Source organism: Notamacropus eugenii, chromosome 6 (assembly GCF_028372415.1).
Source record: "Notamacropus eugenii isolate mMacEug1 chromosome 6, mMacEug1.pri_v2, whole genome shotgun sequence".
Taxonomy (NCBI): Eukaryota; Metazoa; Chordata; class Mammalia; order Diprotodontia; family Macropodidae; genus Notamacropus; species Notamacropus eugenii.
Window position 1 is genome coordinate 351,497,580 of NC_092877.1, and position 17,376 is coordinate 351,514,955.

General features: G+C 38.5%; 1 protein-coding gene across 3 annotated transcripts in view; it reads right to left on the reverse strand.

Moving 5' to 3' along the window:
- The window catches only part of ECT2 (epithelial cell transforming 2), a 56,222-nt gene that overhangs the window by 20,007 nt on the left and 18,839 nt on the right, over window positions 1–17,376 (reverse strand). For all 3 annotated transcript variants that reach the window (XM_072618458.1, XM_072618459.1, XM_072618457.1), the window contains 5 exons: window positions 12,016–12,078; window positions 11,244–11,466; window positions 7,424–7,560; window positions 5,347–5,466; window positions 101–169 (listed from right to left, as the gene is read on the reverse strand). In XM_072618458.1, the coding sequence (XP_072474559.1) occupies window positions 101–169; window positions 5,347–5,466; window positions 7,424–7,560; window positions 11,244–11,466; window positions 12,016–12,078 (612 nt within the window). The remainder of the gene's footprint in view (window positions 1–100; window positions 170–5,346; window positions 5,467–7,423; window positions 7,561–11,243; window positions 11,467–12,015; window positions 12,079–17,376) is intronic.

Here is a 17,376-nt window from a genome sequence, read left to right on the forward strand (position 1 = left end):
TTTGGTAAGCTTCTATAATATGGAAAATTAACTTAAGTGGAACAGTGTCAGACAATACATTACTCTAAGTGGGAAAAGTATTCTTTTAGTAAGCACTCACATATTTCAGAAAGATGTCACCAATACTTTTGCTTTCGTCCCAGTTGATAATGAGCTCTTCAAGATCCTCCTGAAATACAAAAAGAGGATATGATTAGAGCTGACCATCTACCCACACATTTGACGGAGTCACTTATCTAGACATGGAAGGATCTGAGAGGCCTTCCTGTCCTGAGATTCTTCACCTTTTTAGGTCACAGAACCCTTGGGCAGTGTCTGATGAAGCCTTTGAAACCCTGCTCTGAATAATTTTTTTTTTAATTCATAAAATAAAGTATACGGAATTATAAAGGAAACCAATGATATTGCAATACAGTTGTTGATCATTTAAAAGACAAAATTACAGACACCAGGTTAAGAATTGTTGCAATCTAGACCGGCCCCTTCAATTCTGCAAATGAAGAAACTGAGGCCCAGGCAGTTTCAGCAGCCTGCCCAAGCTCTCAGAAGCAGTGAGGACCAGGCAGGATCCGACCTTGGGTCTTCTGATGTTCAACAGTGCTCTTTCCACTGCACCACACTGCCTCCCTTTGAAAATTACTGTAGATTTGGTCAGAACCTGTGGTGTTTTTTTGGAGGGGGAAGAGTGGGTAAGGGGAACTCCTGCCATACAAGTTCCTTCCCTGGTATAACTCTACAAGTGACTCAGAGTCCCCAACCATCATCCTACAATAACACTTAAAATCATACAATAAATTTAACCTTTGCAGAATTAGTAATATTCTTCTGTTTGTTCTCCAAATGAAATCAGCTCTGTGAACTGGACAGTGATATCCTGTTACTAACGAGGAAACACTGGGTTGTCAAATCATCATGTCTGAAAGTGTCTCCCCCTAAACACAACTTGACACTTAAATATCAGGGAGGTAAAGCCAAGTAATGGCAGGAAGTCACCCGGGCTCTCCCTCAAACCCCTCCAAATACCTTTGAATAATGATTCTAAACAAATTCTAGAGCGGCAGAACCCACAAAAGAACAGCGTGAAACAATTTTCCAGCCTAAGACAACATAGAAAGTTGACAGGAAAGGTCTGTTGCACCAAGGTGAGAAAGGAGCACAGTTCAGGGCCAGCTGGGCCAGCACAGAAAGGACTGTGGCAAACCAGGAAGAGGCCTCTGGGCAACTGAATCAGTGGCAACAGTGGCAGTTTCCAAACCTCTCAGTCCATAAATGATAAAAGTATCAATGGGTCAGAAAGAGACTGACAGGGGTCCCTTTGCTGACACCAGAGGCAGGACTCTGTTGCATTGCCTAAACACGGATCTAGGTTGCAGGCCTGGGTCTCAGTCCCAGCATGAGGAGAAGCACTGGCACAGCAGAGTTTAGGGTCACAGAGGAACAGGCACCCTGGCCACAATTCCAGGGTTGAAAAGAGTGCTTGTGGTTGCTCACAAACCAGTGCATAGTACAGGAAACCAGTAAACACAGCTTTCCCTAGATCATACCACCTTGGAAGAGACAAAAACTTATAGGTCCCCAAAATTACCTCTGAAAACAGACGCATAAAGACCCTGAAGCTTGGGAATAGTGCCCCCTGCACTTGGGAAGCAGAGCCACATTTCAGCACAGAGTTAAGTCAAGAAATAGGCTGGAAAATGAGCAAACAAAAAAAATTCTCATCACAGAAAGTGACTAAGGTGACAAGAAAGATCAGAAGAAGGCAACGAAGTCAGATTCCCCGCATCAAAAGACCCAAAGAAAAATATGGATCGGTCTCACAACATGAAAAGGCTCAAAAGGGATTTTAAAAATCAAGTAAGAGGAAAAGTGAGAAGAGAAATGAGAGCGATGCAAGAGAATCATGAAAAAAAGAATCAACAGGTTGGTGAAGGAGGCGCAAAAAAAATACCAAAAAAAAAGAAAAACCTTAAAAACAGAACAGGCCAAATGGCAAAAATGGCACAAGAATGCAATGAAGAGAAAATGCCTTGGAATGCAGAACTGGCCAAATGGAAAAGGATGTACAAAAGCTCACTAGAGAAAATAATTCCTTAAAAGTTAGTGTTGGGTACGTGGAGTCTAATGACTTTATGAGACACCAAGAAACAATCAAACAAAATCAAAAGGATGAAAAGAAGAAAATGAGAAATAGCTCACTGGAAAAACAAATAACCTAGAAAATAGACCCAGGAGAGAGAGTTTAAGAACTATTGGACTACCTGAAAATCACAATCAAAAGTGAGCCTAGACATCAACTTTCAAGAAATTATCATGGGAAACTGCCCTCATGTTCTAGAACCAGAGGGTAAAATGGAAATTGAAAGAATTCACTGATGTCCTCCTGAAAGAAATCCCCAAAATGAAAACTCTCAGGAACATTACAGTCAAATTTCAGGCCTCCCAGTCATGGAGAAAATACTGCAAGCATCCAAAAAGAAACAATTCAAATATCATGGAGCCACAGTCAGGATAACAAAATATTTACCATTGTGTAGAATATTTAGCATATTCTACATCAAATGATCAGAGGACTTGGAATATAATATTCTGGATGGTAAAACAGCTAGGATTACAACCAAGAATTACTTAACCAGCAAAACTGAGCATAATCCTTCTGGGGAGGTGGAAGTGGTAAATGGACATTCAATGACAAAAGTGGACTTTCCAGCATTCCTGATGAAAAACCAGAGCTAAAAGGAAAATTTAGCTTTCAAATACAAGTCGCAAAAGAAGTATAAAAAGGCACACAGGAAGGAGAAATCATAGAGGATTCACTCAGCTTAAACTGTTTATATTCCTACATGAAAAAATGATGTTTATAACCCCTAAAAACTTCTTCATTATTAAGGCAGTTAGAAGGAGCGTACACAGACCCAAAGCAGAGGAGTGATTTGCGTGGGATGGCGTAATTATCTAAAACAATGAAATTAAAGTATGAGAAAGAAGAATGCACTGGGAAAAGGGAAAAGGGAGAGAGAGAATGGGATAAATTATCTGACATGAAAGAGGTCGGAAAGAGATTCTACAGTGAAGGGGAAAACAGAGGAAGTGGGGAGAGGAACACAGAAATCTTGTTCTCATTGGAATCGGCTCAAAGAGGCAATAAGAAGTACACTCAGCTGGGTGTAGAATTCTGACTTACCATGTAGGAAAGTAGGGGATAAGAGAAGGGGGCATAACTGATACAAGCGAGAGCAGTTTGCAGGAGATAAAAGTCAGAAGCAAAACACTTTTGAGAATGAAAAGGGTAGAAGAAAAGAGAGAGTAAGATAAATGGGGGAAATAGGATGGAGGGAAGACATGGTTAGTAATCATTACTGTGAAAAAAAAATTTACAGTGAATTTTGCTGATAAAGACTTCATTTCTCAAAGAAAACTAAGTTAAATTTATAGAAATAAGAGCCATTCCCCAATTGATAAAAGAGTCAAAGGATATGAACAGGCAGTTTTCAGACAAAGTACTCAAAACTCTAAATCACTCTAAAACACTAATGCTTTAAATCACTATCAATGAGAAAAAATGCAAATTAAAACAATTCTGAGATACTACCTCACACCTGTCAGATTGGCTAATAAGACAGAAAAGGAAAATGATAAATGCTGGAAGGGATGTGGGAAAATTAAAACACTTAATACTTTTGCTGGAGTTGTGAACTGATCCAATCATTCTGGAAAGCAATTTGTAACTGCCCATTTGTAACTATACCATTTGACCAAGCAATATCACTACTAGGCCTATATCCCAAAGAGATAAAACACAAAGATGAAAAGGACCTATATGTACAAAAATACTCATAAGCAGATCTTTTAGTGGTAGCAAAGAATTGGCAATTGAGGAGATGTCCATCAACTGGGGAACAGCTGAGCCAGTCAAATACTACTGAGCTTTAAGAAATGTTGAGCAGGACGCTCTCAGGAAACACAGAAAGAATTACATGAAGTGGTGCAAAGTGAAAAGAGCAGAATCAAGAAAATACTGTACACAGTAACAGCAACACTATATGCTGATCTACAATGAATGACAGCTATGCTCAGCAGCACAACAATATCAGACAATTCTACGGGAATTACGATGAAAGGTACCATCCATCTCCAGAGACAGAACTGGTAGATCCTGAAAGCAGATCAAAGACACTTTTTCTTTACTCCCTTTATTTTTGGGGGTTTTTGCATGTTTTCTTTCACATGGACTTTATATGGAAATGTGATGTGTTCTGCATAACTACACATGGACACAGCCTCTATCAAACTGCTCACCTTCTCAGTGAGGGGGGAAGAAGAGGGAGGGAGAAAACTTAGAACTCAAAATTTAGAAAAAATATCTTAAAATTGTTTTTACATGAAATTGGGGAAAAAATAAAATATTAAGTAAGGCTAAAAAATATGTACTGCTGATATTTCATGAGGAAATTATATCTTAGAAAACATTTTATGCTTCAGACTGTTTTCCAATTATTTCACATTATAATCTTGTGATTATCCTGTGATTTTAAGGAGCATTGCTTTGGGGGGGAAATGCTGGCAAACTTTTAAATCTTCACTAAAGGAACAATGAAAAAGAAATAAGTCTAATAACATCAAGAGTTCTGGTCTAATATACAAAGCTATTAGATTATAGAAACTAGCAATGGCCCCTGGGGAGATTACAGATACTTGATCAGAGATAATGTCATGAAAGAAAAAGAAAAATCTTTTGTATACAAATTTGTCTGTCTAAATAGAGAGAAAGTAGAAAGTAGAAGGGCAGTTCAGTGACTCCATGGATTCAACACTGGAGTCAGGAAGACCTGAGTTCCAATCTAGCCTCAGACACTCACTAGCTCTATGACGCTGGGCAAGTCATAACCTGTTTGCCTTAATCCATTAAGAAGGAAATGGTAAACCACTCCAGCATCTTTGCCAAGAAAACCTCACACAAGATCAAAAAGTCAGACAAGACTAGATGACTAAACAACACAAACAGTAATCCCTGTACTGTAAAACTTCAGCAAAATAAATATGCTCCAAAAGTCCCACAGTAGAAGTAAAGAACACACAAATCAGTAGCAGGAGCTACTAACACTTTCAATCATCATTATTCAGGTTATTAACATAAAAAAAGTAACAGGTCCATGTAACATACGTGCAGCTCCAGGAACACTAAAGTTCCATCAAAGGGAAAGAAAAAAGTGGAGGGATTTTAGGAATAAAATGTTACTCCAACTAAAGTACCAAAAGGTAATATTACGGTGTGCACATCTGCAATTCTTTTAAAGGTCTTTAAAGAAAAGATTAAATATGCTATTTGTTCTGTAATAAAAAGTTTACCTTTATTTTAGTGTGTACATCAAAGATATCAGGAATGCTACCAAAGATGGCCTTAATCTCTTCCGGTGCAAGGATGGGTCCTCCACGCTGTTCTTCCTCTTCCAATGGAACTTGAAATAACTAAGGACAAAAACATGTTTAATGCATTGGTTAACTTTTGTTGAACTGCTTTGTCCCTTTTCTCTGACTTTTTAATTCTTTGTTTTAAGGGATGGCTTTCTAGTAGGAAAAAATTTTTTGAGAAATAAAGGTTATACAAAGCAAAAGATTTATCAATCAAATCAGCTTCTAAGATATTTAATATCCATAAGTGATCTAATATTTTTGCCTTTCTGATTGCTTTTTGTTTACTGAAAACTTATTCAAAGCATCAAAGGAAAATTTGAGTTCAAAGTTAATTAATGACTCAGTGTACTACTCTGCTGATAAGCTAATTACAACAAAAATAACTGCTGGTTCATCCAGCAGTCTAGCTGGCCAGCCTCTAGTACAATTACAATGGAGACTCAAAGACAGCCCAGAACACCATGAAAATCTAAAGTAAACTGGGAAGCAAAAATTTTGTTATGTTAAAAATCCCCCTGAAAATAGGTAATCCACACACGTACACAATTCTACCCAAATACCAGATAAACATGACATTCCTGAACCACACTGAACAAAAATTTACTGTATATATGTAGAAATAGAGATGGACAGATAGACATGATAGATAGAAAGATAAGATAGACAGATGGGCAGAAATAGAATTAGGTTCCTCAATGAAGGTCTAAAACTAAATGGTTATGGAAAGGAAGAAGACTGTCGTCATGGTTTAGGCTGCAATCTTTCAAAGGAAAGCTTTGATAAATTCATGCTTAGCATTCTAGAATATGAATGCTGTACCAGCTTTCTTGTTCCTTTCCCTGGGCTTCTGAAATGATGATGATGATGACAACGATGATGATGATAGCACTTCCACAGTTTTAAGGTTTGGTTTATAAAAGACTTTACAGATGTTATCTTATTTGATCCTCATATTTAATCTTTGAGGCAACACTGAAGAGGAATCTGAGGCTTACCGAGCTTGTGACTGCCCAGAGTCACACAATTAGTAATAGTAAGTGGCTAATGTCCACATTTGAATTCAGGTCCTCCTGACTCTGGGCAGATAGGGGTTGAAGTGGACAGACTGATGGATCTAGAGTCAGAAAGACTCTTCTTCCTGAGTTCAGATCTAGCCTCAGACATTTACTAGCTGTGTTACCCTGGACAAGACATTTAATCCTGTTTGCCTCAGTTGACCATCTGTAAAATGAGCTGGAGAAGAAAACGGCAAAATGCTCCAGTGTCTTTGCCTAGAAAACCTCCAATGGGGCTTGAAAGGACTGAGGAACTTCCTGATTCCAAGTCTCCTACTCTTCTCAGCAACACTGCCCAGGACAGGTGAAGTGGATATGCTAATTAGAACACATTCCTCCATAACAACCCCTGTATTTCATTGTGGCCTCAAAGAATTCACACAAGTTATCAACCATTTACCAATAAGTGTTCCAATGTGCAAAACAGGAAACAAGAAAGGGTTGAAGAGCCACGTGTCTCTATTGTCTGGTGTTAAGCTCCCAGGAGTCAACCTGATTTGAATCAACCACGGCCTCCCCCTTCAAAGCTGCCTAAAGAACAACGACAGCGCAACAAACGGCCATAGAAGAGCTTCCAGCACCACATTTACAAAGCTGTAAGGTAAACAGTGAGTTGGAAAAGATGGCCAATTCTGGAATTATCCCTGAGACTCCAAAGATGCTTCTTTAAAAATCAGGTGGAATTTCCCAAGGGCCTCTCAGACCGGTGCTGAGCAGCATTAAATCCATCACACATGAACAGAAGCTGCATTCCTCCATGAACATAATCTTTGAAGTCTACCATCGTGCTGACTGCTTTCAGAGAAACAGGTTGTAGTCACTAATTCCAATTCTGGCCACACACATTTTAGAATCATAACTGCAGACTCCTTCTTCACATCTTTTTCTAGTACATATATTTTGAATTTTACATCAGGAACATTCAAAACAAACAAGAGCCACCAATTTGGACTTACCTGAATAATTGTTGCCAGTATATTTACATAATTACTTTCAGTCTGATAAAGTTCTTTTGCCACCTGCCACCTTGCTGACTGCTTTGGAGGAACAGGAGTGGAATTTTTGGAAGGCTTACTACAAGATTTTGGTGTTTCTAAAAAAAAAAAAAAAAAACTCAAGAATTTTTGAAATTTCTAAATGCAAAATGTTTCAATAAAGCAAATGCACTCATTTAACATGAGGTTTAAAACAAGTTAGTCTTATGAGTGTACCCAGATCTGTACTTTAGGTGTGAATAGTGCTTTATACTCTTAAACTGCTATTTCAGTTGATTCTCAAACTTCGTGAGGTAATAAGAACTCCCATTGTAGTAGGAAAATGAGAGAAAAAGTTTAAATGACATTTAAAAAAGAAACCACACAGCAAGTACCAGGGCCAGGCCGGAGAAATCAGATTTCCTCACTGCTAATCTAGTGTTATTTTCCCCACCACAGAGTCCTAACATAAACTGGTTTCTAAGTCAAAATTGTCTTTTAGAAACTTGGAAATTTCATATTCTGAAAGTTTTTTTAACTGTGCAATATTTAATATCCAAGTATCAACACATTTAGTAAATTTTTCCTGCATTTACTATTGTCAGACCGAAATGTTAGGTAGCAAGTCTTTCAAAGACAAATTCCAAATTTGTGTTTAAAACTATACCCTATAAGATCAAACTGCTAATCATAACTTTAAAGATTTTATCTTTTAATAGTCACCTCAAATTATTTTAAAAGCAAAGTTGGAGTTTTTTTTAAGAAAAACTTGATAATTAAAAACTCTTCTTCTTAAACAAAGATTTTTACAGAAATTAATTTCCTGTTCCTGGAAAGGAGACCTATTTTCCTTTTGTATATTACTAACAACTCTTGCTTGAAACACAAGCAAAATGTCTTTGCAAATAGCAAGCCCTCAAAAAAAAAAAAAAAAAGGATCTTTCATTCCACAGATAGTTATCCAGAAGTCCTTAGTTTAAGGTGTTACACAGGATATATCAAAGTTGTATAAAGCATGGCCCCGTCTTTGAGATAACATTAAAAATAGATGAGAAAACTGGGTCCTTGAGAAGCCTTGATCCCAGTATGGCCCAAAGGAGGAAGACCAAGTGCTCAGAATCTAAGAAAACGGGGTGGCCACTACTGTCCTCATTTCACATTCAGTTCAAGATCAAGGGATTTGCCCAAGTAAAATAGGAGACCTGGGATTCAAATCTTCAAAAGCAAATGTTCCACCTGCACCCTCATTACCTCCTAAATACTGCTTAGTAACCCAGAGGAAAGAAGGGTAGCTTTTATTTTAGGCATGACAGGACACGTGGAAAAATGCCTCTCATGTTTAAGAAACAGCAAAGTCCAGACTGCGGGAGAACACACAGACTGGAGAGGTGAATTTGGAATCAGGAGAAGCGTTGGAATCTTGCCTCCAATACGAGCTGAAAGAGGGTTTCCTCACACTAGCATTTCTTGTCCTCACCAAGGGGAAAGTGCTTGCAGATCTGAAAGCAGTGCATATGTGTGAAGTGCTATGTCCGATGGTGTGAAGGATTTCACTGAAGAGGAATGGCAGTTAAGGTTAGACAGGAGGCCACGTCAAGAGTACAGAAAGCTTCCAACAAAAGGCTGAGTGCTTTTGCATGTTTGTGTCTTTAAGGAGAAAGGGGCACATCTGTAGCGCAGTGACATTTTAAAGTTTATAAAGCACTCTGTTTCATTTGATGACCACAACTGCTCCAGGTATTACTGGCATCCTTTTAGAGATCAGGAAAATAAGGTTCCAAAGGAAAGTGATTTCACCCAAATCACCTCAAGCACTCTGAGTGCAGAAGTCATATTACTTCACGTGACCTCTCAAGGCAGAGGAGAGATGGGATAGAGCAGAACAGAGTACAATATGGGGTTTCCCAAAGAACAAGGACGACGACCTCTCTTTAATACCAAATAATTTCACAAATCCCCATGATAGTCATTATGTTCTTACTGACTTTTAAAAAATGATCAAAACGTTATTATGAATTCAGTAATGATTTTAAACAACTATTTCATTAAAGCACAAAAGAACTGCTAGAGCTAGTATGCTTCTCCCTATTGGATTTGTTTAAGGTCACTGGAATTCCAAGAAATAGATCAGAATATTACAATTTTCTCTTGAGTATTTCTGCCAAAATATCTTTTAGAAATTGGTGGGGAAACCTATCCTGGGGAAGCACTGAATCCATCTGATTAGAAGTTAAATCTCTAAGCATGAATAATGATATCACAAAAATTCCTAAGCAACTATTCTCAAGGATATAACAATATATCCTATTTCTCAATACTCAAAGTATATGAAATGCATGAGTTTATCAGTCAAAACCAAAGCAACTCTATTACTGAGAAACAAATGTGACACTTCATGAAATCAGAAAGTAGCTCAGGTCTTCAAGAACATTTCCTTAAAGGGGGCCAGAAGATATGTTTTCCTTTCAGGCACAAATGAAGTATCAATAACATAAAACTATCACCACCAAATGGACTATTCACGTTACTATACTTTGGGAAAACTACATAAAAGATAAAAATGGCAATGCTTCGTACAAAGAAGGACATGTATATTTTGGTAATGACTTCACAGCCCACCTCAGGAAAAACACTGAAATAAAAGAAAAAAGAGAAATGCCATCCAGAGAGTCCTGTAAAGGAATCAGTCTAGATAAGAGGGCCCCTCTTCCATCAGAGAAGGAAGGAGAAGCTGAAGACCAGAGCATTTGGCGGTAGTGGGGAGATACGCTGCTTCCAGTCTGATACTTGGGCAGCTAACTCTGGGTTCTCTAAAGATATTCCAGAGGAGCACAAGCTTGGGGAGGTCTACAAACCTGGCAATGCTGGGTACGAGTCTGGTGATAGTTTAGGTGACCGAGGACTGCCCTAGTTAAGTTTGGAGAAGTCAATCACCAGCCTACAAGCTGAAGGACTTGTCAGCCACACTTCTCCAAGATGTTACAGACAACATGGACGGGGAGAACCAACAGAATTATAGTCTGATTCTATGACTTAGTCATCACTGATGCTTTCCAATCCCTGACTCCCAAGCTTCTCATCATTCTTTCCTTTCCAAGCCCACTATTGGCTCTCTTTACAATTAGCATTCATCTCCTTATGGTCTTCTTTGACTAATTCACCTTATCTCAAATGAAGTCATCCTCCTTAATCATCTCCTCCCACCTGCTGAAAGATCTCCAAATATCCCCTGAAGGATAAAGTAAATGGGCTCCACTGTCTGGTTTTTCAAGGCTTTCTAGAACATGGCTCTAACTAACCTTTACACTCTTTTATTTCCTATCTCTCTAAAAAACCTTACAATTCTTCCAAATAAGTGCACTGTCTTGATACGTACTTTGTGCTTTCCCATCTTGTATTTAAATCTGATCCATCCTTAAATTTCCAGTTCAAGTTTCATCTCCTCAAAGGACAATTCATCAGTCTCTGAGTAAACAGCACATTCACTGCCATTCTGTTAACTAATCACTTATTTTGCAACATGTCTTATGGTGGTATATTATGCTGTCAAACACTTTGTATACCCCTATCTTTTCTCCACAACTATTTTTATAGATGGCATGAAGACAGGAACTGTGTCTTATACTTTTGATACTCCCCAAATACCTTAACACTCTGCCTTACACATCATAGGGAATCACATAGGCCTGTAAGAAATGGCTTTGACTGACTACAAGAGAAATGTGTGGACTCTCTCCACTCACCCATATTATAACAAAATTTGTATATAAAACTCAAAAAAACTCATTAAAATGTATTTTACCTCCATAGTTATTACTGGAATCCGGTGTGTTGGAGATATCCAATAGTGATCCTATGGAAAGGGAATGTTCAGCTGATGGGCGTTTACGCGGTGGGAACGGTGAAATATCAGTTTCTCTTGCCAGCTGAGCAAGTGTCTCTTTTAAACGGCGTCTCTTCCGATTGCTGTTTGGGGTACTCAAAGAAAGGAGTGACACTGATTTCTTGAGTTCAGGAGTATGAGCCTAAAATTAAACATAAATGCTCTGTGTTAGTTATTAAGGCATGAAATTATATATATACATATATATGTATGTATGTATTATAGATAAATGTACGTATACATTAAACAGACTACAGCCCAATTTGGACAAAATTCAGATCTTGCATATTTATTTCAAGTCTGAAGCCTTATAAAATTCAATACTAAATAGAGAATTGTAATTGCCTAATAGTGATATTTTGATTAACTTTCTAAAGTACGTTTTTAAATTTTATATTAGGAGCATGGGAACAAAAAAGAAATCATAGAAACATTCTCCATTTAGGTTTTATTATTCTGAATTTATTGATATGATTGCTTTTATTTATGCCTGCAGGATAAATAACATTACTTTATATCTAATTCAAAATTATTTTCTATGAATGCTAAGGATTTTGCATATTAGTTCATATATCTCAGAGTTTTTGTCCTTGAGGTAAGAATTATGAAGTACTCGAAGGATTAAAAGGTGCTACATTAACACCATTTAGTACATGTTCTCTCTGAAAGCAAGAAGAAATAATTTTTATACCTTTTCATATAAATACATAGATTCTCCAGCTCTGGCATCCATCTGAATACTGCCCCAGAACCACTGAAAAGGACCAAGGAAAAAGAATTCAACTGAAAATCTGAAATCTACATTATACAATAGAATAATTTGAGTACATAAAAACAAACGTATCATATAATGAAAAGTAATGCATCTAGAAATAAACAAACTAAGGGTAAAAACCATGGTATCAAACACTTGTAAAAAAAAAAAAAAAAGTCTGGCATCTAAGTAAAACGTATAAGAATAGACAAAAATTATCATGTTATTTATATATATATATATTAAATTTGCCATGTCAGTGGTCAAGGGGTAAGAGGCTAAAGGATATGAAAAATATAAATTAACCAACATATGAAAATGTGTGCCAAATGTCTTCATTATAAACATGAATATTTTAAAATTTAAATTTGAAATTAAACTAACAGATAATAAAATAGCAACCGTGGCATGGCTATAGAAAAAAGAACACAGTATTACTTTCTTGATAAAGTTACCGAGTTGTACCCAACTTAACTGTGGAGAAATTTAGGATTATATATTAGGGCATATACATTTTTTTGGTTAATAATTAACAACTAAAATTCAGCTCTGAAAAATTAAAAGTATTTCTACAAATTATTTCATTTGATTGTAACAACAACCAAATGAGGTAGGTGCTGCTATTATCCCTAATTTACAGATAAGGAAAGTAAGGCACAGAGAGGTCAAGTGGATTGCTCTAAGTCTGATAATTTCTGAGAAGATTTGATCTAGGCCTTCCTGACTTCATGTGCTAGGTACTCGACCCACTATGCCATCTACCTTTTCATTGTCTCTTGATCCCATGGTCCCACTTCTGGGTCTATGCCCCAAAGTTGGTGACAGGAAAAAGAAAATGCGCACAAAAATATTCTTAGAAAACTTGTGCAAAGAAAGAATGAAAAAATTGTATTAAGCACTTATTGTGTGCAAAGCACTGTAAGGCTACAGATAACAAAGAGGACAGTGCCTGCAACACAGTAAGCGCTTAATGGTTTTTGTCCTTCATTCTCGAAGAGGACCAAAATGACATCACCATGATAAAGTCAAGTTTAAATGTGCACAGCTGTGACTGATCAGACCAACACAAGCACAGAATGCTGTACCACAGACTGGGCACAGATAGTCCATGTGAACATTTGGGGCCGTTACTCCAAATCTGCACATCCTACATTTCCTTCGCACTGCTTCAATTCTGCTTTGCTCATAGCGCACAGCACTGTTTCTGATGTGGGCACACTATGCTGAGTGGTCCTGTGCCAGTATCTCCCTTGTTGCACAATCAAATCCAAAGTTCTTGAGAATGTCCTTCTGACCACCATGTGATTGCCTGCCCCATGCAAGTTCTCCATAAAAGTCTTTTTGGCAAGCGTACATTTTGCATTCAAACAACATGGTCAGCCCATCTGAGTTGCACTCTTTGAAGCACAGTTTGAATGCCTGGCAGTTTAGTTTGAGTAAGGACCTCAGTGTCCAGGTACCTTACCCTGCCAGGTGATCTTCAGAATTTTCCCAAGACAGTTCAAATGGAAGCGATTCAGTTTCCTGGCATGGTGCTGGTGGACTGTCCATGTTTCACAGGCATACAACAATGAGGTCAGCACAACGGCTCTGTAGACCTTCAGTTTGGTATTCAGTCTAATACCTCTTCTCTCTCATACTTTTCTTCGGGGCCTCCCAAACACTGAGCTAGCTCTGGCAATGCATGCATCAACCTCACTGTCAACATGTACATCCCTGGAAAGTACACTACCAACGTAAGGGAACTTATACACAGCATTCAAAACTTTTCCATTTGTTGTAACCAATGGCTCCACCTATGGATGGTGTGGTGGTGAGTGATGGAGCACCTGTGTTTTTTTAGTGTTAATTAATAGACCAAAATGAGCACAGGCAGCAAAGAATTGATCCATATTTTGTCGCGTCTCAGCTTCAGAGGCTGCACTGAGTGCACAATCATCTGCAAACAGAAAATGATGCACCAACACTCTCTCCACTTTGGTCTTGGCTTGTAACCTTTTCAAATTGAAAAATTTACCATCAGTACAGTAATTGACCTTGATGCCATGTTCATCCTCATTGAAAGCATTTGACAACATGGCTGAAAACATCATGCTAAAAAGCATGGGAGCAAGCACACAGCCTTGTTTCACTCCATTAGTGACTGGGAAGGCACAAGAGCATTGTCCACTATCCAGAACTCAGGCAAACAAGCCATCATGAAATTGATGTACAATACTGATGAACTTCTCTGGGCAACCAAATTTTGACATAATTTTCCATAAGCCTTCACAACTAACAATGTCAAAGGTCAGAGCTACAAACATTGTATACAGACCTCTGTTCTGCTCCTGGAATTTCTCCTGGAGTTGTCGGGCAGCAAACCCCATATCGACTGTTTGTTAGCCCTTTCTGAAGCCACACTGGCTCTCAGGTAGATGACCATTTTCCAGGTGAAGGATCAGCCTATTAACTTTGCCAGCAATAACTAAGAAAGAGAGATTCCCCCTGTGATTGGCAGAACAATCTATTCCCTTTACCTTCATAGAGATGGACAATGGAGGCACCCTTGAACTCCTGGGGGACAACCTCCTCTTGCCATATAACCTGGAATATTTCAGTCAGCTTTTGTATAAGCAATGGCCCCCCTACCTTGTAAATCTCTGCTGAAATAGAAACAGCACCAAGTGCTTTGCACATGAAAGGAGCCTAATTGCCTTCTTCACTTAGAAGTTCAGCTGAGGAGAAATTGAATTCAACCTATGGTAAATGGTCAATGGCCTCACCATTGATTGATGATGGTCTGTTGAGAACACTACGGAAGTGTTCATCTCTCTAGCATCATGTCCTTATCACTAATCAATGTGGCTCCATCAGCACTGAGTAGTTGTGATGCACCATAGGTTTTTGGTCTATAAATAGCTTTCAGGGAATCATAAAAGCACTTTGGATTGTTACTATCAGAATAAAACTGAATTTCATCTGCCTTCTTACTGAGCCAGGAATCTTGCATCTCTCTAAGTTTTGCTTGTACTTTGCTTTTGATGGAATTAAATGCCACCTTCTTAGAGATGGATGAACTATCCTGCTGGTAAATCCTGTGGAGTTTTCGCTTTTCCTTTAGCAGCTTCTGAATTTCCCCATCATTTTCATCAAACCAGTCTTGGTGTTTGTGAGTGTTCTGACCCAGGTGAGCAAATGCAGTGCTGTACACCAAATTCCTGAAAGCTGCCCACTCCTTTTCTGCTCCACTGTTGCCAACTGTGTGTTGGCCCAACTTTCCCTCCAAATTAGCAGCAAACTTATCCTTTCCAAGCTAAATATTCGCATTCATCAAAAGTGCTGCCCTCAAGGCAAAATGACTACCAGAAGAATTAATGTCAACAAATTAGAGCTCTTCTCTAAACATAAACAATTTGTTGCTAATTTGGAGGCACTTAATGCATGCTTACTGAAGACAGGGCCTGCTCTCAAGGAGCTCACATTCTACATGGGGAGACAACATTTACAAGAGGTCAGAGGAAGATGCCCAGTGGTTCTGGAATGCATTTTAGTTATTATTTCAACAGTGGGCAGCAGTTTCTTCTCTGGGTCTTCATTAGGTGAAAGTGCTGAGTTGACCAAGACTTTAGCACATGCATAGAAAAGGCTGCTCCCTGGTCCATGGCTGTGAGGAGCAGGTGGTCTGGGGGAGGGGCCATGCTGTTATCCAAGGGTTATCAACCTTACCTGCCCATCGGTGGCAGTTGGTTGGCAGCTGGTGAAGGTGGGCCCTATTCTCCATAAAGGTCGCTCTCGCCACCCCACCTTACTACCAATAATGGCAGCAGGGGTAAAGCTGGAAGTAGGGTTAGTAATCTGCTACTATTCCCAGGGCAAATGCTGCAATTCCAAGAATACCTGGGTTTACCTTGCCGCTAAGCGGCAGCTGGTCACCAAGTGCTTCCTGGCTAGCAACAATAACAGGTGCCCTCACCAAAAAGGTTATCCTACCAGTGCCCTGATGATAGCTGCAGAGGCTGGCCTGGAAGCTCGGTCAACATAACAGTAAAAATGGGAAACAAACTACACAACCAATAAGAGGACAAAGACTAAACAATTATGGTATGAAAATAACGTATAATGCATGAAAATCAAAAATACCATATAAAATGAGAGACAGTAGTGCATGTGTAAAAGAGAACCAAACTCAAGTTCAAGAAAAACTGGATTCAAGTCTTTCCTGTTGTGTGACCTGGGGCAAGTCACTTATCCTTGCACTGTAGTAGGGGCTACTCTTTAGAAGTCTGTGAAGTATAACAAGCCTGTCTTTTATCACCGGACTCATTTGGGTACATGCCTGGCATTATAATCTGAGTCAAAAAGTGTGGACATTCTAGTCACTTAGCGTAATTTCAAATGGCTATCCAGAATGATTAGAACCCTACACAGCTCCACCACCACTGCAGAGGTGTGCCTTACCTCTCCACAGCCCTTTCCATACAAACTATGCTCATCTTTCACCACCTTTGTCCTTTTGCTAGTTAGAGTTGTTCCAATCTGCATTTCATGATTAGCAATTTAGAGCATCCTTCAAATAACAACTGTCTATATGCTTTGCTTCAAACAGTTCATTTACTGGAGAAAGGCTTTTGGCCTTTTATTATTTATAATATTTGGTACAAAAATTTTTTCTCAAACACTTCTTTTCTCTTCCTAGTTGTATTTTTTGTAGAAGCAAAGAACTAGAAACAAAGTGTCAACTAGGAAAGAATCATATAAATTGTTGTAAAAGAGAATACAAACGCAGGCAATGACGACAAGGCCAACACAAAGTACAGCCTGACTGCAGGTACATTATCATACCGAGCTTGGTCCCAAAGGGAGGGATCTGAGAAGGCCCTGCTCCATCTCCCTGTGGGAGTGCAAGGGATCCAGATATGGAACACTGCACATGATATTAGACTTTCCTCAGTATCTTGGTTAGTTTTCTTTCCCTCTTTTTTATTGTTCTAAGGAAAGGAACAGATAATGAGGGAAAAGGAAACATAATAGCAGCTAATTTATATAGGCTGGAATTTCATACATCAGTGCAATCAGGTGTGGATGAAAAAAATCAAAATAATGAATATGGGAAAACATGAAATTAAGAAAAAAGATTGAAACCACTACAGAAGAAAAGACAATAACAAATCCATGTTACGAACTTTCTTTGTTCAAGGTGCATTATGGGTTAGTACCCGTACTATGGTAAAGTTCCTACACATACCTTTTGAGTAGGAGACTTTCAAATGGTCATTAACAACTTTCAAAGATATGACAATCACTTACAATTTTGTT